The sequence below is a fragment of the Heloderma suspectum genome, chromosome 17 (assembly GCF_057233095.1).
Source record: "Heloderma suspectum isolate Gila_16-S chromosome 17, 16-S_ref, whole genome shotgun sequence".
Classification (NCBI taxonomy): domain Eukaryota; kingdom Metazoa; phylum Chordata; class Lepidosauria; order Squamata; family Helodermatidae; genus Heloderma; species Heloderma suspectum.
In genome coordinates, this window is record NC_139474.1 from 10,264,118 (window position 1) to 10,289,417 (window position 25,300).

General features: G+C 49.5%; 1 protein-coding gene across 1 annotated transcript; it reads right to left on the minus strand.

Annotated features, from left to right (window-relative positions):
* Nucleotides 1-161: 161 nt before the first annotated feature.
* On the minus strand, nt 162-25,155 carry LOC146334449 (uncharacterized). Its single transcript, XM_084824832.1, has 4 exons — nt 24,633-25,155; nt 10,502-10,799; nt 8,365-8,607; nt 162-7,347 (listed from the first exon to the last, which is right to left on the minus strand). The coding sequence occupies exons 1-4, from the start codon at nt 24,813-24,815 to the stop codon at nt 5,882-5,884; spliced, it is 2,190 nt and encodes a 729-aa protein (XP_084680958.1). The 5' UTR covers nt 24,816-25,155; the 3' UTR covers nt 162-5,881.
* Nucleotides 25,156-25,300: the final 145 nt, after the last annotated feature.

A 25,300-nucleotide genomic window follows, 5' to 3' on the forward strand; every position in this document is an offset into this window, starting at 1 on the left:
CACATTTGTGGGGAAAAAGCCATCTGCTGAATATTATTGACCACAGTAAGAAAAATAAGAGCTTCCAGCTGCAGAACCAGTTTAGCCCTGAATGCTTTACAGCATCTGCTGGCTGCTGTTGAAAGTAGAATGCAAAACTAGACAAAGCCTTGGGTCCAATGCAAGCAGTGCCTTTATAGTCTCACCACAGTTCCAAATTACCATACATTTTGCTAATAGTGGCTTGAGGGTGGGAGTTTGTGTGTGTAGGGGAAATTGCTTTAAGGAGCCCACAAATCAACACGTTTAAAGCCCATATATTCAAGGTCAGCAACTGGCTGCCTCAGTGATGAGATCTGCCTCCTGTGCGGTATCACTCTCCCCTCCCCGCCCTGCTCTCCCAATTCCTCGCCGGTTGCCAACTTGGAAGGTAAAACCAGGCTAGAGAAGGAGCAATAGATACAGCACTGGGACTCACCAGCAACAACCCACACCATGAGATCTAGCACCGCATAACGTCCACGAGCCTCAGCTACTGATCCTGAAGTCCCCAATTCAGTGTTTATCTCTGCCCTGAACTCGCTAGGTTCTCTTTGGGCAAGCCATTCTCTCTCTCCCTTAGCTGCCTCCTTGCAAGGTAAGCATTATAACCTACCTTACAGGGTTGTTGTAAAGACCTGAATGAGGTCAGCCACAGGAATGCTCTTTTATGCAAGTCGCAAGAAGTCATCAGTAGCTCTTCAAGGAAAACAGAATAGTGTACCTGAAATGCATTAGGCAAACTGCATCGCTTCTGTAGATTAAGGATTTTTACCAAACAGCTGGGGAAAAGGAATGTGGCCATCTGGGGAACCCCAGAAGACTGGATTTGACCCATGGGCCTGAGGTTTTGCACCCCTGATCTAGCATCTCCCAAGATTCACTTCCATTTGTTCTTTCCTCTAAAAACTGGTGCCACCATCTCATGAATGGCTGCTTCAGCCTACGACCGCCCAACTGACTTCTCTGAGTGACCCTTTGACAAAATTTAACTGCTGCTTTAGACAATCTATTTCCCCCCCTGCTGTTCCCCTTGCAGGGTGGAAGCGAGTGCAAGCAAGGGGAAAAAATAACATTGCTAATTTAAACTGTCCAACGAGCAATATATCCAGAGATCAATCGTACTGAGTAGTAACATTTAAAGCAAGAAAAAAAGACACCCTAGCATTTTTGCTCTACAATTTATTTTTTAAAAACAGCTATTTGGGGTTTGTTGGATAACTTTACCTCTTCCCTCTTCTTCAGAACGCTTCATTAGCGCTAAGGCTGTGTTGACCCCATTTTAGACCCCCTCCCTGAGTAATTACTAAAGACATTCCCCAGTGGACATGGGCCTCTTATTAACACATTCCAGAGGTTGAAATAGCTCTATTAGGGCTGGCCTCCGACATTTTGGTTGCCAGAGGCCAAAAAGAAAAAAAAATCCAGATGGCACCTTCCTCCCCACTCATGCGACAGAAATATAACAAACTAAATCATGGCTGCCTCAAAGGTAGACTAGGATCTACGGGAACCCAGTTTCTGCTCCCTAATTGTTTAACAATAGCAACAACAAATTTAATCCCTTCCCCCCAGCCCTACTCTTCCCAAAATCGGGCTGTTAGACTTCCTGAGCCATAGCCACTTGGACCAAAAGCTATTTCTCTGTGCATTCATGGGGTACAGGAGATAATTGCATCCGCTGCAAGCACCATTTTGGATCTGACTCCACCCACCAAGACGCTATCTTGAATCTGGCTCCACCCCCCCGAGCCACCATTTTGATTCTGACTCCAGCTGGCAACCTCCTGGGTGATCCCTCGGGCCTGAAGTCAGCCCGTATCTGAACTAAACAACTGATCATTCGCTGCCTTGTCATGCTCCTCCAAAATCTGCCTCCTGTGATAGATTTCCTTGCCCTCCCTAATGGTAGGAGCAAGATCTGTCTGGAATCTCACATGTCTTAAAAATTAGCCTAACACAAAGCCCCTTCCACCAAGGGAAGGTTTTGTGATGCGGCGCTACAGCTCAGGAAGTCCCCAGTTCGAATCTTGCTAGTGGCCATACCCTTGGCAATATGGTGATAACAACGCACACCCACTTTTTAGGATTGCTTTTAAGGACTGCCAAGAAAATGTAGGCAAAATGCTACATAAAAACACAACATACAATTATTATTAGGGCCGTCACCCGGTTATTACAGGATTCTCTGTTGATTCAACTAAAACTCATACAGCAAGTTGATTAAGTTGGCCTAGGGCTGAGTATGAAAATACCCTAAAGAAATAAACCACACTTTGGGGGTTGTTTTTAGAGCATCTGTGGCAGCAACCATTGTTTTTGAAGTGCCCCACTCCCTTGCATCTGTCTCACACAGGTAGGGATGCATCTTCTAGGGTGGCACATGCCATCTGCAGGGTGTGAGTGTGTTTAGTAAGTACTTGCATTAAAAATCTTTTTAACCATCTGCACCCTGTTTAATCAAGGAACCTTTTAGTTCAGCTTCCCCCACCCTAATTGTCCTCCAGACAGGTTAACTACAACCCTCATCATCCCTGAGGCTGATGAGGCTTGCAATCCAACAGAAATGGAGAGCATCAGGTTAGGGAAGGTGGTTGGGTTCTACCAAAAGGGTTTTTAATTGATTATTCTAACTGATAAACTCAACTCCGCAGCCCTCATGATTTAGGTTACGATTGGGCCCGCCATCTCTTGGTGGAGAGCGGCGGCAGCCCTGGCCGAGAATGTCAGCCCCTCAGTTATTTGAACCGGTGCTTCAAGTGCTGGAAAAAGCGAGCTCTGGACTAGAACGCGGCAGCACCGTCAAACGAGTCCCGGCTTGCAGATCTCATCCCTACTGTCTCCTAGTCTCTTTTAATTACTGTTATTAGCCACATGGAGCCAGGCATCGCGCCGTAAACAGCAATTCGCTTAGTCCTTCAAGCCACAGGCAACAGCAGCACCCGCATCAAGGATGCCAAACTGTGTGCCTTGGAGGCAGGAGAAAAGTAGTCCGCAAGATCCCCTCGCTTGCTTCTAGGCCCAGGGTAGGGCTTGTATACTGTAAACGTGGGTTTAATGATGGGAGGGCCAGGCAGACATCTCCCACTTTACCCCAGGCTTTCATATCTCTCGGCACCACAACTTGCAAAATGATACTGTTAAGGCAGGGCAACGGCACGGCGAGGTGCCATCCAATATACGAATCGCGAAGTCGTTTGTACGTAGCCAAAACGGACCCACCCACGCACAAGAGGGAGGTTGCAGCAGACTCGAGGGAGCAGAGGGCGCGGCTGGCACCCTGAACAGCACTCCACACTGTAGCATTTTGTTGCTTCCTTTTAGTGTTTGAGGTGATTCACGCCCACCCTGCTTTTAGCCGAACCAGCATGTGAGTGTTTAGTTTGGTCTGCCACCCATCGTTTTTGTGGTGGTGGTGATTCCTGACTAAAAAATAATTGGCTGTTATATAGAAATGAATAAATCTGCTTCCCAATTTGCCAGGAGCAGTCTTTAAAGGTGATCAAGTTTTCAGACGGATTCATTTATGAAGCACAACGCTAATAAGTGCATCACTGGATGGTTCATTAAGGTAGGGGGTGCGGAACGTGTGTCTCTTTGTGTGTTGGACTACAATTCCCCTCAACACTCAGCCATTGACTATGCTGGCTAGGGCAGATGGGAGCCGTAGTCCAGCAACTTCTGGAGAGCCACAGGGTGCCCCCCTGGTGAAAGAGATGGGGTGGGATGAGGTGGTCCCCCGCCCCCATGGCCTGTGCACAACTTTTCTGCATAGAACCCATAAACCAGGGGTGCAGAACTTCAGACCCGGGGGCCAAGTCGTTCCCCAGAGTTCCCCCAAAGGACACACCCCCTTCCCCTGGCCCCTACTCCCTTTCTTCCAGCTGTTGATCATTTGGTGGTTTCCTGGCTTTTGTGCAGTTTTTCTCCCCCATTCTAAACAGCTGAATTGCCTCTCCTAAGGCTTTGTTACCTGAAGTGGGAGATTTAAGCTTAAAATATGGTGGTATTTTTGGCCCCGCCCTTTTTGCCTTTGGCCTCATCCACCACTTGGAATGCGACCCCTAAGAGCTTCTCAGAAATGGAATTCGCCCCTTGGCCTGAAAGAAGTTCTGCACCCGTCATAAACCTTCTTGCTCTCCCATCTGGTCAGACTGTTATTTCAAGATGTCAACAGTGGGGATAAGAAAAGCCCCACATTAATCTAGGGCTCTGTCCCTTGTTTTTGACTCCTTTCAGCCTCAGATTCATACACGGCAGAATCATTCCTGGTGCAGCTCTGTTTCATTTCTGAACATTAACACAGACTTCAGGTGGTTCCTGTCGCAAGATATGGGTTGGCTTGCCAGAGTTCTTAATTTTTTTAAAATTGAGTTGCTTGCAAGCACAGAAAAGATGCCACCCTGGTGTCAGAGGTGTACTTTGCCAGAGCAACAGACTCCTGAAAAACCCTCCATCTGCAAATATCTTTGTACTGAGGACTTCACGCCTCCATCTATTTTGCTCTTAATATTTCCTCGGAAACAATGAGCGGGAAGCTGCCTCATTTAAAACTGCTTGTTTATTATTATTTTTTCCTAACCTCATTCTTAACATTTATATTTGTGGGGAGAGAAAAAGAAAATGCAGGTTCACAGTTTCAGGGAGCAAGATGAATTGAAAACGACAACAAAACGTTGGAAACTGATGCTTCACACTATCAGCTTTTAAGTATATGGGGCCATAGCATCCCCTCCCTTGAAATGCAGTGGGAGCACTGGAAAGTTCCAGAAAGACGTTGAGATGTTCCCTGAGGGAACCTGTGAGGGGGACCCAAGGGGGAAAAAAAATCAAAGGGGCTGCCCCTGCTCAGGGTTAGCTCTTACGTTACCCTCATTTTGGAAGAGGGAGATATAATATAACACGAAGACATCTTTACAGATGTCAGTCGCAAGGCACAGGGTAGGAAGCCAAAGTAGGCAGGCGTCAACCACCTGATCCAATTCCAAACCAAAATATGCAGGCCCTCAATGTTGCCATTGTGCCTACACAATTTGGAGCCCACTAAGCCAGGGATGGTGAAGAATGTGAGGCTGTCTAGCCCAACAATGTCTGGACAGGCACAGGTTCCCCATCCTGGGCTAAGGCAAAAGCAGCTCACCACGTTAGCCACGGACTCAAGAGGCTGAAAAACCCTCTTGGTTTAGTTGCTTGCACCTGTCAAACCAAACAAAAACACGAAACCGGGAAAGGGGTGTGTGTGTGATTAGCCGGAGGTTCGGTGGGCTGCGTTGCACTTGTTGAATCAAAATAAAAGAAAAATGGGGTAGGCCTGCATGTTTTTTCCACCACGCCAAAATATCGTAGTTAATGATAACAATAATGAAAGAAGAGACCTTAAACAGAAAAAAGGGATGCAGCAGTCTCTCTGCCCCTCACAGCCATGACGCTGCAAGACCACGGGAGCAACATCGGATCGAGGGCAAGAAGCGGTTGTCACAGAGCCCCCCTTCCACGCCCACCAACTCTTAATAAAATCGCCACCTGGGCGAAGTGCCAGAGTTCAACTGCACACTTTGGTTCTCGCGAAGGCCGGTGGATATTCCAAAGCTTCAGAATTCAAATTTGAAGATGTGCTTGGCCCCCACAAAAGGAAGTGGAAATATAGATTTGGTGTGTGTATCTGGGGGGTGGGGGTACTGAACAAACTCTGGAAGAAGCCCATGTTGTCCAGAAAGAGAGACAGAAAACTCTTCCCAGGAGGGTCATGCAGGAAACCTGCAACAGGCTGAGCAGCTACTCCATCCGGCACCCCTATCCCCCAATGGATCTTCCTGCCTGTTTCTGGCATTGCTGAAGGAAGGAAGGACTGGGGTCGCAGGTGTCACTTGGCAGTTCTGGAACCCCTGATGGAGCGTGACACCATCTTCTTGAGCTCCTTGAAGGAGCGGCTGCGCCGGAGCTTGAAGCTACGAACTGGCAGGTCGGCAGAGTCCAAGGTGGCTGAGGCGTGAGGCCACTTGTCCCCGAGCTGGTGGAGGATCCAGTCCCCGTTCAGGCTGATGGCGCTGGTGGCTTCCACCCTGCCGAGGCCAGAGGTGCTGCTGGCCAGCCCGGCCCGCTGCCGGGGGGGCAGGTCGAGGTGGCTGCCCCCGAGGAAGCAAAAGGACGCTGGAGAGTCGGAGGAGAAGGCGAGGTGGCGGTTAAGCATGTGGGGTGGGTGGTGGAAGGTGGCGGCTTTCAGCCGATGCCGCCCGGGAGCCTTGCTAGAGATCTCCAGAACCGAGGCCCATTTGGGCTTGACAGCTTTGCCTCGGGTGGCCTGGGGCTCGCCGTGGCACACCAGCCCCGCTGCCATGTGGACGTTGATTTCCGAGCTGGCCCGGGCCCTGCTCCCCACCCGGGCAGATGGCCTACGCCGAAGGCTCAGCCTGCGCAGCAGCTCTCGGGGGCTCAGCCAGCTCCTCTCGGATGCCTTCTCTGGCCTCTCGGCCGTCCTCACCAACTCCCGGGAAGCGTGTTTGCCTTTGTACAGCTTGTCCAAGTCTCCCCCGGCAGCCCGGGGCAAAGAGGCCTCCTTTGCGGAGGGGCTCTCGACCTGGACAAGGTGCCTCCGGGTCCCATCAGCCCAGCTCAGAGCTCCTCTCTCCGATCCGCCACATGGCTTATTTGGGTAGGGGCTGACTGAAGGGTCCTGGTATGGTGGGAGGGGATCCGGAAAGGACAGCACCGATGGCTCGCTCACCTTGGCGAGGTTGGTGGAGCTGGACTGGATGGAACTGATCTCCAGAAACTGGGCGATATCCCCTGGGCCGTCCAAGACCCGAGAATCCCGCGTCCCCTCGGAGCCCTCCGGGGACCGCAAGTGGGAGCAAGTGGAGATGCGTCGTCGGATCTTCCACCCGGGTGCCGGGGCAAGGAATTGGCTGGCGCCCAGCACCGAGCTGCAGACGGACGACATCGAGAGGCTCTTCTGGTTTCCCACTAGGTATCCGGCCTCTGTCCTGCCGGCCACTGGTCGGCACTTGTACCGTAGTACCAACTTAGCAACGTACTGGTCTAACCGGACCCTCTGCTGCTCCTTGGAGCCCGTGGCTGCCCTCTTTGGGGATCTGGGTCTGGCATGCTCCAGAGGGCCCTCGTCAAGATCCTCCTGGGATGAACTGCGGGAGAGGCTGCTGGTGAAGAGGGGGCTTTGCAGAGCCACAGCGTGCAAGGGACTTGGGTAGTGGTAGACTTCGTTGGTGTTCCGGGAGACAAGATCCGACCTGTACTGGAGCAGCTGAAGGCTCGGGTTCTTTGGGAGCGGGAGGGACAAGTCTCCGAGGCCCACAAGGAACTCCAGGTCACCTGCAGCAAAGGAAGACATTGAAAAGGAGCTTACGAGTACAAGAACCAGCAGCTGGAGGCAGGACGTGAGGTAATTCAAAGGCCGAAATCAGAACGTCACTGAACAGACAAGAGCCCTGCTTCAGCGGTCTCGAACCTCTTTCAGGCCAAGAGACGAATTCCACTTTGGAGGCGCTCCTGGGGGCCGCATGCCAGTGGTGGGTGTGGCTGGGGCAAAAAGGCCAGCGCACTGTAGCTTAAAGCTCCTACTGACAGGAATGAAGTCACAGTAGAGGTGTTTCAACCATTTAGAATGGGGAGGGGGGAAACGTGGAAAACCTGGGAAACCATTAAAAGATGGGGGGCAGGAAGGGGGTGTGGCCATCTGGGGAATCCCAGAGAGCCAGGTTGGGCTGTGTTTGGGCTGGAGGTTCAACCCCCCTGCCTTCTTGGGGTGTTCCTCATCACGTGATCAAAAACATGCAAGGGGAGAGAGCAGACCACGCTTGCTGACCCTGAACCCACTACTGCATTCCTGTCGCTGGCCTAGTCACCCTCCATGCATTGGACAGCCAAGGACTGCAGAAGGGCGGCTGCTAGACAATCGTGCGCAGAACCAACACGAGTAAAGCAGCTGCCGCTTTGGAGATGTGTAACTCTCCAGATGTTGCTAGGCTGCAACCCCCATCATCCCTGACTATGCCGGTGAGGGCTGATGGGAGCTGCAATCCAACAACATCTGGAGGACCACGGATTGCACCCCCTGGCCTATATACACTTCCAAGCATGTCTCTGCAGCCATGAGGGCTAGAAACGTCCTCTCGTTTCAGGCTGAGAATTGATTCTCAGAAAGTTGCATTTGGCACTCAGTGTTTTGCTTCCCCCAGTGCTCCCAAGGAACTGTCTTTGCTCCGGTTTGAAGGGAGGTCTGTAATCCTGCTCGTTCTACCATTTGACTCCTCTTGGCCAGAGCAGAGACTCGGGCACGCTGAGGATCTGCAAAGCCCAGGTCACCGTTCACGCCAAGCACGGCCTCACCTGTTGATACAGGCCTCCTGCTGTCAGCGCCAGGAGCGTTGGCCAAGGCAAGACGCTGTAGCCGGAGGTCCAGGAGGCGGACGGCGGCCTCGTCGGTCGAGTGCGGGCGGGCCAAGCAGCTCTCCCGCAGGCCTGGCAGCTGAGAGAGGGAGCCGACGCTGCAGCGTGATCCCCCGGGCCCATCACTGTGCACGGAGGCACAGGAGTCAGATAGGGAGCCCACGTCACTGGTCTCATAGAAGCCTGAAAGGTGGAGAGAGCCAGGATGACGGATGCAAGCTTAGGTGGGTTTTGTAAAGAAAAGGGCTGGAGGCATATTCGGGGAGGAGTGGTCTAGCGACAGCTATTAACCATGATAGCTAAATAGAACCCCCATGGGTAGGGGCAGTCTACCCCTGAATGTTAGAGACAAACAACTGGGGGGGTATTGTCTAACTCCTTGCTTGTCATAACAAAGATGATAATAATCTATTATAAAAAGGGATGTCTGTCTGTCCATCCATCAGCACCATAGCACAAAGACCGTGAAACGTGGACACCTGAAACTTGGCATGCATGCTAAGGAGACCTTTGCGACATATGCCTTGGGGTTATTTTGTTTTTAAACCCCATTAATTTAAATGTATCCCTGTGGCTGAAGCCTGCAACAACATCTTCAGTCATTAGGGGAAGACTTAACCAGCACATAGCTTTGCAAGCGATGCCATTTGAAGGCAGGGGAGATTAGTAGGCTGAGGGACAGAGCTATAGGACTGCCCCCTACCCCCTGCTGTGTGGGAGCCCCCCCCTCAGGGGGCTATAGGGGTACACCATGGCTGGGGCTGTGCCTAGGGCTTCAATCAGACTGGGGGGCACGGTGACCCCTGTCCACACGACAAAATAAGCCACAGTGGCTTATTTAATTGTGCATGGAACGCACTGCAATTTAAAGACGCCGTCGTGGCTTATTTAAGGTCACTGGGGGTCCATTTCCCCCTCCAACAAGCCATGCTGCCCAGGTTCAGATGGCAAGCTGAGCCTGGGTGGTGGTTGTGGAAATTGTGCCTGGATTTAAATAAGCCATGGTGGCTTATTTTGATCATGCGAGACAGCCCGCTGTCCCCAACTCTGACAGTTGCATACGTCTGCTTGAAGGCTTTGTTATATCAAAGTAAGGGCTATTTCCACCAGTGCGAAGCCAGGCCCCGTCGCTCGGGATCATAACAGTAATACACCAGAGGTAGCAGCATGGAGATTAGGAAGTCCTCCGTCAGAATCTCATCCACAGTCATGACCTCTCACCAGGTGGTCTAATGCGGCCACCTCTCTCTCAGTCCCGCCCCTGCCAAAATCTGCAACGAGACTGACCTACATTTGCAGGGTGACATTGAAGGAAGCACAGCCTGAGAATGAAATATTTGGAAGTGCCATATAAGGGCAAAGTAGCGTCATTTTTTAAATTCAAAAGATTCCCCTTCCCTATGCCACATCCAACCACCTGTGGCAGGAATTTGAAGGAAATGTAAAGCAAACATATCCAGCCGGGTCTTGAGCAGGCATACCGTTTATGAACCCTGTATGGTTTATTAACCAAACTGGTGCTTCCTCATTCATTGAACTGAAAGTTTATTTATAGCCTTATTATAGCATTTGCATTGTCTAGATCGTTTCCCATACCGTTGGCTTGTCTTTTGAAATTGCTGCCTTTGTTTTTTGCTGATCGTGTTAGCTGCTCTGGGCTTCCTTTTTGAAGGAAAAGCAGGGTACAAATAAAACTGAACGATTTAAAACCAGGGTACAACCGTTTGGGCCCTGAGAGCCACATTGGGCACCACCAGGGGGCTGCATGCACACACAGATGCACACGCGCACACACACGCACGCACACACAAGCCTAGAGACTCCCTTAGAGCTGGCAAGGAATCCCTTGGCTATCTCCAATTTCTCCTAAACACTTTTTGTACCCCTGATTTAAATAAAACAATCAATTATGATAAATTCCTCACACAAACTAAGAAGAGATCCAGAACACACCCAAAGGAAGAGTTCCAGAGGCTTGCAATCGGAGCTCAACATCCACTCCCAGCTTCCTGCTGGGGCAGGATTCAGAATGAAACAGACCCTTGCATGGCTGGATTTATCCCAAACCTGGACAAACCTGAGCTGGGCCTAGAGTCAGCCTCCAGTATCTCCTGGGTGTCTCCTCCATTGACCCCGGCTTTCTTGTGGGAGAGGAGCTGCTCGCCTACCATCCGCAGCCCAAGGCATCCTTTGTCCAACCCGTCTCCTACGTGAGCCCGCAGCACCCCGGGCTCTGCCTCAATGTTCTCCGATGAGCTGTAGGAGGCGCGAGGCTCTTTGGGGGTCCCCAGCAAGTCCTCAGATTTGCTCCGGTCGAGTTTGGTGGTGGGGGCGGCGGGCAACCGGTTCCCGCCCAGGCTGCTCAAGTCCTCCTCCTGTTTCGCAGGAAAGACAAACAAATTTGGCATGAGATGGCACAGCAAGGAAAGGCTGGCAGAAGCCAGCTGGATGCTCTCCGCGAAGACTGCAGGCAAGGCGCGAAGGAAACAGCCCTCCCTTCCTCTGTCCCCAGTATTTTGTAATTGGAGACAGACTAATTCCTAAGACTTGCTACAACTAACAAGCTGGAAAAGAAAGCGGGGTGGCGGTGGTGAACCAGGAGTAGAAAAGGACTTGCGAGCTTGCTTCTGGTACTCAGCCTGTGCTCAGAGTCACCACATTCCTTAATCATTTGTGTGTGTCTGCCTGCCACAGCCATTGTTTTGTACCTGGCTGCAGTGGGGGGTGGACAGCGGACAAAAAGCAACAACCAGAGTAGATCCTGCAAGCCTGAAGTCTGCTGCCCTCCCATTAATCTGGCTGCAATTTAGGAAAAGAATTTGTAATCAAGAGATAACAAAGGGAGTCCCCTGTGCTCCACTGGGAGGGCGAATGGCTTGTAGGGGAAATCCCCTCCTTATCTCTGATTATGGTTCAGAGACAACAAGGGGAATTCCTCACTGGACAGGCAACACCCGCAAGCTGGATTAAGCCCCTGGGCTGGATGTTGCCCTCTCATGGTCTACAGTGACTGGCAGCAGCTCTCCAGGGCTTAGAACATAAGACGAACCCTGCTGGATCAGACCAAGGTCCATCTAGTCCAGCATTCTGTTCACACAGTGGCCAAGCAGCTGCCCCTGGGAAACCCACAAGCAGGACACGAGGGGAACAGCACCTTCCCGCCCATGTTCCCCAGCAACTAGTGTACATAGGCAGACTGCCTCCGATACTGGAGGTAGCGTGTAGCCGTCAGGACTAGTAGCCAATGATTGCCTTCTCCTCCAGGAATATATCCAATCCCCTTTTAAAGCTATCTAAATTGGTGGTCATCACTACATCTTGTGGAAGTGAATTCCACAGTTTCACTCTGTGGTGTGTGAAGAAGTCCTGCCTTTTTTCTGTCCTGAATCTCCCACTGATCAGCTTCACAGGGTGGCCCCATTTAGGTTCTAGTATTATGAGAGAGAGAGAGAGAGAGAGAGAGAGAGAGAGAGAGAGAGAGAAGCATCCCCCTATCCACATTCTCCACACCAGGCATAGTTTTGTAGAGCTTGAGCATGTCTCTCCTTACCTCTTTTCTAAGTTCAGCCATCCTAAATGTTGAAACTTTTCCTCCTAGGGGAGTTGCTCCAGACCCTTGATCATTTTAATTGCCCTTTTCTGCACTTTTTCCAATATCCTTTTCGAGTTGCGGTGACCAGAACTGTACACAGTATTTCAAGTGTGGTTGCACCATAGATTTCGATAAGGGCAGTATGATCTTGACATTTTTATTTTTGATTCCTTTCCTAATTATGCCCAACATGGAATTTGCTTTTTTCTCAGCAGCCGCACACTGGTTTCAAACGGGGACGGGGTGTGTGTTTCCCAGTCTTATCTGGAGATCCCAGGGATTGATTCTGGGACCTCCTGCATGCAAAGCATTCGACCTACCAGGAGTAAGCAACCAGGTGTTTTGGACTACAACATCCATAATCCCTGAACTTTAGATGGGCTGATGGGAGTTGCAGTCCAAAACACCAGAGGTTGCCAGTTTGCCCACCTTTGCTGCATACTGGTAGCCAACTCCTGCTTCATGTGTCGATCCTTGTGTAGCCAAAACAGCACCACCCATGCAGAGAATAGAGCTACAATCAAGGCTTGGGTGGGTGCGGTGGCAGAAAAATAGTCCCCCCCCCAAAAGCACCACCCTAAGGGGAGGGAACCCCCCCCAAAACAGCCTGAGGACATGAGTGTGTTGGTGGTGGGGATAGGGAACTCGGGAGTGGGGGAATGGAATGGAATACCATGGGAGAGAGCATAGCTGGCACCCTGAACAGGAGCATCCCGCCCTACAACATCTTTCATTACAGGACCCACTCTGCCAATGTACTCTTGTGCCCAGACAAACCAAGGGAGCCTTAAGCTTGGGAGATGTTGCGAGCCAAGACTCCAAAATCCAAGGCATTAGCAGTTGCAGAGCGTCACAGGGAGCAAACATGTGAAAGCTTATCTCTACACACAGCCCGGCCTTTCAGACTGCACCTGGACCGGGCTTGCAAGATTTATTGATCTCCGTGAGGAGTTGAAGGGTGATTGTTGCAACATGCCTATGAAGTTTTCCCCTTCCCCTTCCCTGACCAGTTAAGACAGCTGCTGCATGCGAGGAAAAGCACGGGGTGGGGGTGGGGGGGTGGAGAAAGCCCCCTTTGCTGAGCCAGCAGGAATGAAACATAAACCCCGGGGGCCCCTCCTCTCCCTGCGCTGCTCTTTCTTCTCCTAAGCCACACAGCTGTTGCCTTTGTCTGAGGGCCTCCTGGTTACCCATTCAAACGCAGAGCAAGCCCGCCCGGCAGACGCCTGTGCCATGTGGCCGGCGCATGGCGTGGATGGGTATACAGAGGGCAAACACCCATTTGTCCAGCCTGGCTCACCCCCCTCCCACCACAGCACACCCTGAGTTTGTATTTCCAATATTTTTGTTTTGGGGGCTGACGGTTCATCAGTGGAATTCATCGCTGTCCCGAGTCCTTCGTCCCAGCAGAGCTAGGCGAGTTGCTCAGAAATCTCCCAGTGGAGGGCAAACAGCGCGTGGAAAATCAAAACTTGGACAAAACAGCTTTAAAAGAAAAACATATTCCAAAATCCACACAAGTGTAATACCTTTATTAGGACAACCAAAAGATCCCATAAAAGATCTCAAAAGCTTGCACAATTTTTGCAATCTTTGGGTTGACCTAATAAAGATGTTATGCAAATATGGATTTTGCCATTTTTCTTACGGTCAACATAGCTACCTTCATGGGGGAGGGTTGGGGTAATTCAAAGAGAAAAGGATGTTTTGCTGATGATCTGGCAGCACCAAAAAAGGCTCAGAGATCCAACTGCTCGTAAAGCCCATTGTTCTCTGAAGGACAGAAATTTACAAAACCACAATATTCTCATCATCAATACCAACACCAAGGATAAGGTATTATCCTTAGCACACCATGTTAAAAAAAAAGAACCTGTTTGGACCAGACCAAATGTCCTTTTAGTCCAGGGTTTGGGAACCTCTTTTGGGTTCCCCAAATGGCCACATTTTTCCCCAGGCCCCAACGCCTTTCACCAGACCTCCAGTTGTTTGCTGGTTTCCCTGCTTTTGTACAGCTTCCCCACAGCCACCTGATTCTAAAAGGCTGAAATGCCTCTCCTAAGGCAATAGGCAATAACGTTTTAAGCTAAAAAATGCTGGTATTTTGGGTGCTTTGGCTCCACCCCTTTTCCTTTGGCACCGCCCACCACTTATATGTGGCCTCTAAGAGCGTCTCCAAAATGGAATTTGGCCCTCAGGTTGAAAGAGGTTCGACACCCCTATTTCTAGACTATTATCCTGAGGTTTCCACGAAGTCTACAAGCGCCCCTTTTGTCTGTCCCTGTCGTATGGTAATCACAGATATACTACTCTAGAATACAGAGGTTCCAGTCCTTGCTGGCTAGTAAACAATGACAGACATCGCCCTGTTCCTGTTTTTAAAAGCCAGCTGCCATCATCACTACCACAACCACATCTTGCCACAATACATTGCATAAATCAATGCCACGCTTTATGAACAAAAACACTTCCCTGTGAACTTGCAAAAGTCAAGCAATTTTAGCACATGACTTCATGGGCAAATTGTCTTACGCCAACCTTTATAAAAAAAATATGTATCTTTGTTTGCCTTTAGGAGGACTTTGTGAACTGGAGATAAGGAGAACCAATGCTGAGGAACGCCGGCTCACACCCAAATGTCTAGGATTTCAATGCACAGCCCCAGGACTGATTTCCAGTGCTGTGGTTTGGGCCAAAAGTGCTGTGCTGTCAAGCATGTGCAGAGTGCTTTTTCCTCAACCAGCCTTGGGCAGCAAAACCTAGCATCTTAAGAACATAGGAAGCAGTTTACGTTGAATTAAACCGTCAGCCCATCTTAGCTCAGGGCTGTCGACACACACTGACCAGCATTGCCTCTCCAGGGTTTCAGACAGAACTCTTTCCCCAAATGCTCCATTCTATTCCCCCTCTCATTTTCCATCCCCCCTGCCACCGCCACCCTGCCTAACAATTCTCTAGCTCAGCCCACATTGGACCATTTTGGTTTGGTTCTTTGCCTGCTTAGTTCCCTGCCCTCCCCATTTTTTTTTGTAATTCTGCAAACTTTGGGGCTCCTCACCACCACAGTACACCAATACCTCCCTCTCATTTCTCGGTGGCCCCATTTTGGCTGCAATCTTGTCGGCACTCACTGCCTGAGTTTGCCATTAAGGGGATGAGGCTCTTGCACCTTTAAGAGTTCTGCAGGAGAGAGAATTTCAACAGGTGTAGTTTGTCATGCGACTATTAAACTTGCAGAAGCCCCAACCTTTTTTTGCATCTGGCCACCCCAGGGAACGAGGACGCTTGCAGCCAGGTCAGATACATATGTCTATCCGGGAGCAAGGGCGCATAGGATGGCAGCTTTTGATCAAACAGGAGGTCTCCCCTGGGCTCTCTCTCCAGAACCAGTCCATCCATATCTGCACTTGCTCTGGGTGAAGTCTGAAGTCCTGTCAGCTTCAATGGACTTACTCCTCTGCAGGAGGCAAAAGCAGGGAGGGCACTTTACCAGGGACAGGAGCTGGAAAGGAAGGATTGTTCCAGGTAAACAGAGATAGGTTCAGGTCACACCCACCCACAGTTCAGCCAACCTGCCCATGTCCTGGCCCGAGAGAAAGTGGCACCCCTTTGACGGCACAAAGGACCCATTCACCCACCCTGCTCTTTTCCAACCCTGACTGGCTAGGGGCCATGTCCTCTCCCCCCACATCCACCCCTGTTAAAGGCCCCCCTCAACTCCAAGTTGCCCACAGGACCTACAAAAGCTAGAGCAGCCTCTCCCCCAGTGTATTTATGTGGCCACAGAACTGCCACCCTTCCACACCCCTCAGGAAGATAAAGCTGTTTGTCCACGATTAGATCCATGGGCGTGCATGCTAGCCTCTCCCCTCCTTGGGTGGAGTGCTGTGCTGCAGCTGCCATCCATCCACTTGTCCAGGAGGATCACGCTCCCATTTAAAAAAAGAAGCACGCTGTTTATCAGAAGGGAGAGTGCCCCATGCATGGGAGGCGGAGTGGAGGAGGGAGATGGGGAGAAAGACGAGGGCTTACTGACCTTCCAAAAAGAGAAGGAGAAGACAGACCACCATTTTAAGGCTACCAAGGGTTTTCACAAAGCTATTTTCTATATATGGGAGTAGATATTGGTGTAGAAGGACTGTTTGCTCAGTAGAGTTTCAATACTCAAAATAAATCTCCCAAGTTCAGAATTCTAAGGGCAGGCCTTTTGCAGGGCCATTTGGCGGATCTCAGGGTTCTAGTTAAAATCCCAAAGCAGATCCCACAAGCCTGAAGTCTGCCCACCCCACTCTAGAGTAAAAATGAAAACAAGAGAAAAGAAATAGGCACTAGACCTAGATTGTCTTGACTTCTAATCGATCATTACATTGCTCTGTTTTGGTGCTTTTGCTGTCATGTTTTTAAGGTATTTATTGCTTTATGCTGTTTTTTCTATTGGTTTTGATATTGTAGTGGATGTGTTTTTATATTATATAATTTATATAATAAATTTAAATTAATGTCCATTTCAGCCCCGCTTGTCCATCTATCCCAGTAGTGCCTACTCCCGTCTCCCCCAAGCTGGTACCCTCCAGATAGGTTGCACTACAGTGCCCAGCATCCAATGCTTTGGAAACTGGAGATGCCAGGGATCGAACCAGGGATCGAACCAGGGATCGAACCAGGGATCTTCTGCATGCAAAGCAGGTGCTCTCCCCACAGAGCTATGTGCCCTCCCTGAATAAACTCCCATGGCTTTGAGCCCACCTCCTTTCAGGCTCAAGTCCACAAGAGTTGAGGCGGCGATAAATTGGTTAGCTTTTCAGGTGGACATGGGACCACTAAATTTTGGGGGATTGCTGCAATGGACTAACAAGGCTACCCTTCCGCAACGTCTTTCCCCTGCGTTGCAAAACAGCACAAATTCAGGGGGAACACAGAACAGCTGGAATTTTTCTAATATAGGCAAACTGCTTTCTGCAGCAAAGCCTGTGTACCCGAACTCAAGGGTGCTGCAGCAAAAAAAGCCCCTTGCTTGTGTGGTCATGCTGCCAAGCATTTGCAAGGCTTTTCCTGTGCCCGGATGGACAAAGATGAGCAACCCAATGGGAAGAAACTGAGTGCTCAAGCTTTTGCTAGACTGTACCGATTCAAGGTGAACGGCCACCCCTATTTAACACAGCCTCCACGAGCATGTCAGCAAGAAGAAAGCCTCTTCCCTGACATGCCAAGTGTTCTATTGACAGGTAGTTGGGTTTTTACTTTAAATAAAAACGGAGAGCATTTAAACATGGAGCCTCACCCTCTGCATACTTTTAAGAGTGTGTTCCCTGATAATCAGATACTGTGCCTTTTGGATTCATTTTAAAGAGTTCCTCCCTAGGGAACTCTGCCATGGCCCCTCTTAATGAGCTTCTGCCATGCACTGAAAACTTGGTTATTCAGGCAGGCATTTGGGGTGGGTTAGGGTATTTTTAAATAAAGTTTTAATGTATAATTTTACTGTTTTAAATTGTACCATTGTACATCGCCCAGAGTGGCCGGATGACCGGCCAGATGGGCGATTAAGAAATGTAATTAATAAATAAAATAAAGAAGACTGCCTAATCCATAAATGTGCCACTGAAGACTATGAATTCTAAAGGCGTTTGACATTTACTTACATGCATCTGTATTAAGAGTATACATGTTGCTTTGTTTACAATAAGTAATCTTATCTTACTTAAGATTAAGATGAATATATGAATATATACATTCATATATTGTGATTACAATGTTTTAACCTGGTTTATTGCAATGTTTGCTCACTGTACATTACTTTGGTGTATCCTATTAGGAATTTTTATATATTCTACGATGTATACGTTCCCCCCGCCCCATTTTTCCAGTAACCTTTGTAGTTTTTGTTTTGACCTTTTTAAATTGAAGTTTGTCCAGACAGACCCAACGGATTGACTTAGGGTAACGCAGCTTTGTACATCATCCCTCTATGAAATATGAAAGCCATATTTCACGGCAACCAGCTTGGAAACCAGAAGCTCCATACGACCATCGTTCCTTTTGAATCTCTACAGAAGTTGATAGGTGCAGCACACCCACTGGTAAAGGGCGCAATGGGGCTCAAAAAAGACCGGACAACCAAGGGCAGCCTTCCCTAACCTGGGTCCCTCCAGATATTTTTGACTACCACTGGCCACGCTGATGGGATGTGTAGTCCAACACATCTGAAGGGGCCAGCTTGAGAAGACTCCCCTAGAATGTCCTGGAAGCCACATCACTTCCCCCAAGTCCCCTGATGTTCATGGCAATGCAGTGGTGTCCAAACCACAGAGGTCTGAGGTGCCTATGAACCTCCTCCCCGGGTAAGGAAGCGAGCGTGCCCAACACAGCTGGATCTTCCTCTGCAATGTGAAGCTACAAGGCAATGCTTTCGGGCATGCTCTCCACAAGCAGTGAGGCCTAATAATGCCCTACTTGAACCAACCACGTACTGAATCCTCTGCATATACTGGGGTTCCACAGCAGGCAAGCCAATACAGGTAAGGTTTCCCTGAAGGCAATGGTTTAGGCACACTCTTTGTTGAGGCAAGGCAACACACAGCTAGGCCTAATAAGGCCCTATTTGAACCAGCCGTGCACCCAACACTGCCCAGAATCCTCTGCAACATGCTGTGGTTCTGCAGTGGGTGAGTTGTCACAGATAAGGGTCCCCTGAAGGCAATGGTTTAGGCACACTAAAAGTGAGGCCTAACAAGGCCCTACTTGAACCAACCACGATATCCAGAATCCTCTGCAATGCGGAGGGTTCCCCTGAGCGCAGGAGAGTTGGAAAGCCCCCACAGCAAGGGAAAGGTTGCACAGCAAGTCACCAGAGGCACTCTTCTTGTTGGATTGCTCAGGTCAACGGCAAACTAAAAGCAAAAAAGCCCAAGGAAGTCAGGCCCTTGTTCCTGCAGGCTCGAGCAGAAGGAGGGAGACGTGCCAAGGAGGAAGTCACCGTGGTGAACAGCAGGTGCTTTGTTTTGGTTCGCTCTCCTGCCCCGCACACGCATGCAGGGCCAGCTGACGCCCAGGGCTCGCAAGCCAAACCCGTGAGGAAAGAGAACACAGCACCCACCTGCCAGGCCCTCTGCACCGGCTGAGGCTACGGGAGACCGAGTCTTGGAAGCCAAGGGGTTTCGCTAGGGGTGTTTCTAGCTCAGGAGTCCCTACTTTTTGAAGGGGGCAGCAGTGACAGATTGGACAAAAGAGGAGATATTATTTACAAAGGCAGCACTCCAGTCCAAATGCAGCCAATAATGCAAACAGCCAAGAAGCGCATGGTATGTGCAGATTAGAGAGAGAGAGGGTCAGGAGAAAAATCACTTCTCTGCAGCCTTTGAAATAACCTGGTGCCTTCCAGATGTTTTTGGACTACGAGTCCCCAAAGCCCCAGCCAGCCTGGCCAATTGTCAGGGATAACGGGAGTTGTCAACCAAAACACCTGGAGGGCACCAGGTTAAAGAATAAGATGGATTCTCGTGGGCCCCTTAAAATTGCTGTGATGTCACCCATTGCCCTGTGAGGGGAATCATCCCATCCAACCCCCAAACCCAGAGGTTGATTCATGTTTTTAAAGTATAGGATATAATTAAACTCTTGGTATGAAGGTGGGGTACACCCCATTGTCGGTACCTGCAGCCTCCTACTGCGGACGCAAGACTTATGAGACGCTGGAGAACCGCTCTTAGTTCAAGCAGACAACACTGGGATGGGTAGACAAATAGCCTGCCTTGGTACAACTTATTTACAGCATTTCTGTACCACTCCACATCTAAACAGGTTCCAAAGCAGTGAACAATAAAAGATAACATGATAAAAAGGTAAGAAAAATAAAACACCATATTAAAAATTATTATTTTTAAAAACAGTGTACCAATAAAAACCGTGGCTGGTCAGTCAAGGAAGGTTTCCTGGAATAAAGCTGTTTTCAGAAGGCGCTGGAAACAACACAGTGTTGGCACCTGCCTGACCTCCAGAGGCAGGGAGTTCCACAGAAAAGGGGCCACCACCCTGAAGGCTCTTCTCCCGGTGGACTCCAATCGGGCCATAGGTCCAGGCAGAACCACCAGGAGCATGGCTTTTGATGACACATATTCTGTGTTAATCCATCCAGAAGTATACCCCGTCCAAATTCCGCACTCATAGTTGCTAACACTGAACAGAATTCCCAGTCGGCACAGGATAAAGCCAGAGGAATTCACTACAACCTGATGTGGCCACGATTGAATAGCAAGGCAGATCTGATGGGGGTGGACAGACAGGTAACAGAAGTGAAATTTTCCAGGCTTATTAAAGAATACTGATGTCTCATCAGCCTCACAACAGCAATCCTTAACAGGCGCTCCAGGGGTGGGGAAAGTGTGGATTTCCAGATGTTCTTGGACTATAACTCCCATCATCCCTCACCACTGGCCACCCTGGGAAGGGCTGATGGGAGTTGCAGTCTACACCTTTACCACCCCTGCCACAGTTCCTATGTCTCAGCTTGCACACAGAGGCAAGCTTTAAAGTCAGGCAGAACACTTCATCAGAATGACATCCAAGTGTTCTATGCAAGTCAAAAGTTTGCATATTGCTTTAAAAAAAATCTTATTGATTTTATAACCACACCAGTACTTAAAATATGGGCATGCTCTCATTTACAGTCATGGGAGGGAAACTGATTCTTCTATTTAGGCTTTCAATAATAACTGAGATTATACAATATTGTTAGATAAACCAGATAGCGTCTATTTCAAATTAATGAAAAGAGAATACGGGCAAATACTTTGTTGGAAATGAGAATTCCAAAAGATGACAAACACCACTATCTTTCCACAAAGGTATTCTCAAACATTGGATTTTCTCTAGTATGGATATAATAACTTAATGTGGTCATGGTGGCATTAAAGAGAAGAACCCACACATAACCGATCTGCCAACAGAGGAGCTATAGTTTTCTTTAAAAGCTTGCTGTTCCTTAAACCAACAGCTTCTTCTCCAGGGTAACCTGTCTGCAAATTCATCACACCAAGTAGCTTCTCAAACCACCCCTATCCATAATTGTGGATACAACATGGATCTACAGAACTGGGAGAGTTGTTGTGCACTGACAGAATACAAAATTGGAAGGGTTGTGTGCCAATATGTTTTGGACACAAAACTAGAATGGCAACTCCTTGTTCAGGGGGAGGGCCAGAAGAAGAGGGTGCAGGTTTTCGAGTGACATACAAATCTTTGCCAGGCAGTTAACTACTTGCTCTTTTACCAGCTCAAGCCGGCCCAGCTGTCTGGGTTTCGAATGCATTGCTAACCACACGAACTCCCCTCCCAGCGGAACCCCTTGCTAACAAGTCAGGGTGATTCTTGAAGATTGCTTAACGATCCAAATGGAGATCCCAAACAGCGTAAGGGCAAATTCCTTCTCCCCATCCCCAAACACTATTTCTGGAGCATGCCGAGGGATTTTAATACATCAGCCTTCCCCAACCTGGTGCTCTCCAGATGTGTTGGACTGTCTGGGGGATGCTGGGTGTTGTAGTCTAACACATCTGTTGGGGAAGGCTCTAATGCACACCTGTAGTTTCACAAACAGAAGCAGGGAGCAGCAGTTACTCTAGATGAACCAACAACAGCACGATCGGGTTATATTTGGTGTAAACATTTTGTCCTCGGCAAGATCCGTCACACTAAACTGAAAGCGTTCTGCCAAAACCCTGCAAACAGAACCCTCTATCTCCCCCTCTCATCCTTGCCCATAATCTCAGACTGCTTCCTCCTACAGGCCCATTCTTGTACCTTCCAACCCCCCTGCCTCCTCCTGTCTAAAGCTCCTCTTGTATATTAATTACCCATCTGCCACGTAGGCATTTACAAGCCTTTTTTCCCTTTCCTGATTGTACACCTGCTTAATCTTCCTTGATGTTGGCCCAGCCCTTCTGAATTCAGGTGCTCAATACACCTCGACTCCGCAAGCCCATTGTCTTGATCCCCCACAATCCCAAGACCTCTTCCCATCCCACTCAAAGACCTCTCCTTCTGCCCCAGTGCCTCCAAAATTTCCCACTTTAACCTCTAATCCTACTGCCTGCCCCAAAGTCCATCCTTTCCTGATCACCAGACCACTGCCCCCCACAACATCTCACCTAAAACCCTATACCCAATTCACGCCCCCTGCTCCACTCCAACACTGTCCTACCTGCCCTTGAAAGTCCTCCCCCTGATGACTTTCATTCCAAACTTCCACTGCCATCTGCATACACTCCCCCAACTTACTCTGGCTTGAGAAGGGCTACCTCTTGCTTTGCATAGACTCCTTTACTAGATCCCAGGACACCCTGGTCCAGCAACACGTTTTTCATGTGTAAAACAAGAATGCAGATTCTGAATCTATTACAGTGTAAAGAACCTGCGTCAGAAATGCTTGCTTGGATCGGGGCAAGGCCCACAACATTTACTTTCTCACCCGTTGGTCCCCTAAAGATGTGTAACTGAACTAAACACACACCTTTGCCTGGTTTACCTCCATCTATCTTCCCTCCCTTTATGGCTCTCCCATTGCAAGCACGTCCAGGCAGGGATCCTTTTTTTCTTAGCATTTAATTTTTTTTTGATAAAGCACCACAAATAATTCTTTGCCATTCTTTGGAAATATAAAAATAACATCTCTGCAGGAATTCCAAGTGACCAGCTGGCACCATCAGGCAGCCCCCTCTGAAATTAGCCATTGGCCCTATGTTTTTTTTTTAACCCCACCTTTGCTCTAAGGTAGGCATGGGCTGACTTAAAACAAAACCACCCCCCAGCCCAAATCTAGATTCTTTGAGGTAAACTGACACATTTTCAATCAAGCCAAGGGGAACCATTAAGAGATAACTAACCTGCGTACATTTAAGCAGGGGTGCACAGGAAGCGTCTTGCTGGATTAGGCCCAGCATTCTTTGTAAGACTCCCTACACTAGTGCAGTTAGGTAATTGTAGATTCTGGATTTAATGGTCTTACCAGGGAGGAGGAGGGGGCTCCTTTTAGACAGTAATATGGATGACTTCACTTACCACACTTTGAAGTCAGCCATGCTGCATCTGGGGGTCCCTCCTGTTCATTTTGCTGCATGGGGGCTAGACATGTACCCCCAAATCCTGCCCAACAACCAGCAAGGCACCTGGTAGCCCACCGCAAACTGGCAGGTGGTGCAAGGATGAGCCATGATATCTACTTCCCCACCCTTTTAAAATGACAAACTCTGATTTACTCAAATGCATTTTAAATATATAAAGCCAAGATCACTTAAGCGGTTTAAGGTACAACTCAGCCACGTTAAGCAATCCTCCTGCCCACACAAAGGATTCACTTAAAGCACAATCCCACATCTGTTTACTCAGAAGTCTCGCTGTGTTCAATATATTGCTTGATTTATTATCAAGATTCAGAACCTGCCATTCTACCAAAAAAAAAAAAAAATCCAAGGCAGGTATTTTAAGCCAGTCTTTTTTGACTCTTTGATGGCATTGATGGTTTCATTGTATTTTATTAGACATTTGTGGCTTTTAGCGTCACGATTTTAAGGTGGTTTATGTGGTGTGCTCTGTTTTATAGCTGACCCGGGGTCTTTTGTGAGGAAGGATGGGATATAACTCAAATAAATCAAATCAAACCAGGGTAAAAATACACAAACCACAATGAAACAAGACAGACTCACTTCAATGCCTTTAAAGAACAGCAGCTCAATGGAGCTTGCTCCTACATAAGCCTGCGCTGTAAGCACTGTTGAATTCAATGGGGCTTGCTCCTGAGTAGACATACCACTAGGTTGCAAGTGTACATATGCTTAACCTGGGGAGCAGTTAAGTCCCATGGTACTGAATGGGGCTTACTTTTGAGTAGACATGGAGAGGGCTTGCTGGAGATAAGAATCACTGTGGACAGAGCCACCTGTCCTGCCTGGGGGAGTCAGAGCCACCAAATTCAGCAACAAACATGCTCACAAGCAAACATGCCTAGACCAGGGCTCTTCCCAGAAGGGCAGCTGTGTTAAAAAGACTATGGCAGCAAAACCAATGAAGAGTCTTGTGGGACAGGTACATAGGATTGCAGCCTACAAGCCCAACTGAAATCGGGGGGGGGGAGGGGGGGCTTGCTTCGAAGTAAACATGTACAGGATTAGTTTTTCTGGCAGAAGCTTTTGTGGACTATAACCAGTTTCATCAGAATGCATGGAGTATCATGGAGAGTTTCAGGCTTATATATAGTACATAGAGTTGTGTGCCTGGGTGTGTGTGTGTTGAACGGTTTGTCTAGCGTGGTCTGTCTGAATCCCAGCACTATGGGTAAAATCCATAACTGACTGAAGTCCCATTTATTTTAGAGTAGACCCATTAAAATAAATGGGGCATAAGTTAGTCACGACTAACTGAAGTTCCATTCATTTCAGTGGGTCTACTCTAAATAAGACTTAAGTTGGATTTTACCCACAGTGCTGGGATTCAGACAAACCGTGGTGTAGTCCGACATAAGTAGGGCTATTGCTGGATTCTGCCCCATATCCCCCCCCCCCGCATCCCCACCATATGCCCTCTTCAGCCCCCCTCCCAATCTTCCACACACATCCCCACTCACCTGTTGCAGCGGCTCTCCATCGCCCCGGCTCTCCTCCAGGGCGCGCTCCACGGTCCCCTTCTGCGTCTCCCGCAGGAGATCCAACTCCAAGATCCCGGCCAGGCCGGCTTGAAGGCGCTCGCCGATGCGGAGGCGCTCGTTGCCGGACCACAGCGAGGGGGGCACGGCTCTGCGGGCGGCCATGGGGCCCCCAGCTCCGGGCTCCTCCGGCCCCGCCAGCTCCCGGCGCTTTGGAGAGGCCAGCTCGCATGCACCAAGGGAGCGAGGCGCACGCAGGTGGCCAGCCCTCCGGGGAGATGGTCGGCGGGCGACCCGGTCCCTCCCGGCAAGGATCGGAGGAGAGGCTGCCACCGTGGTGGGGAAGCGGGAGATCGGGTGGGGGCGCCACGCAGAGCCCCCCCCCCCAAGGGAAAACGGAGCGCTCCGCCGGCTTCAGGGCACCAGTCCGCCGAGCTGCGCTTCTGGGCGAAGGAGCGCACAGCAGTTCAGACAAAGGGGAAGGTTTTGAAAGAGTCACGTGGAGGCTGGGCTTGCCCCCGCCCCTTTCCCGCCCACTCAAGGGGCCGGCTTGTGATTGGCCCAGCCGAGCGGGAGAAAGAGCAACAAACAATACGACACGAAGCAAAAAGTTGTCCGGGAACAAAAAGTTGAGAAAGTTTGTTGTGTGA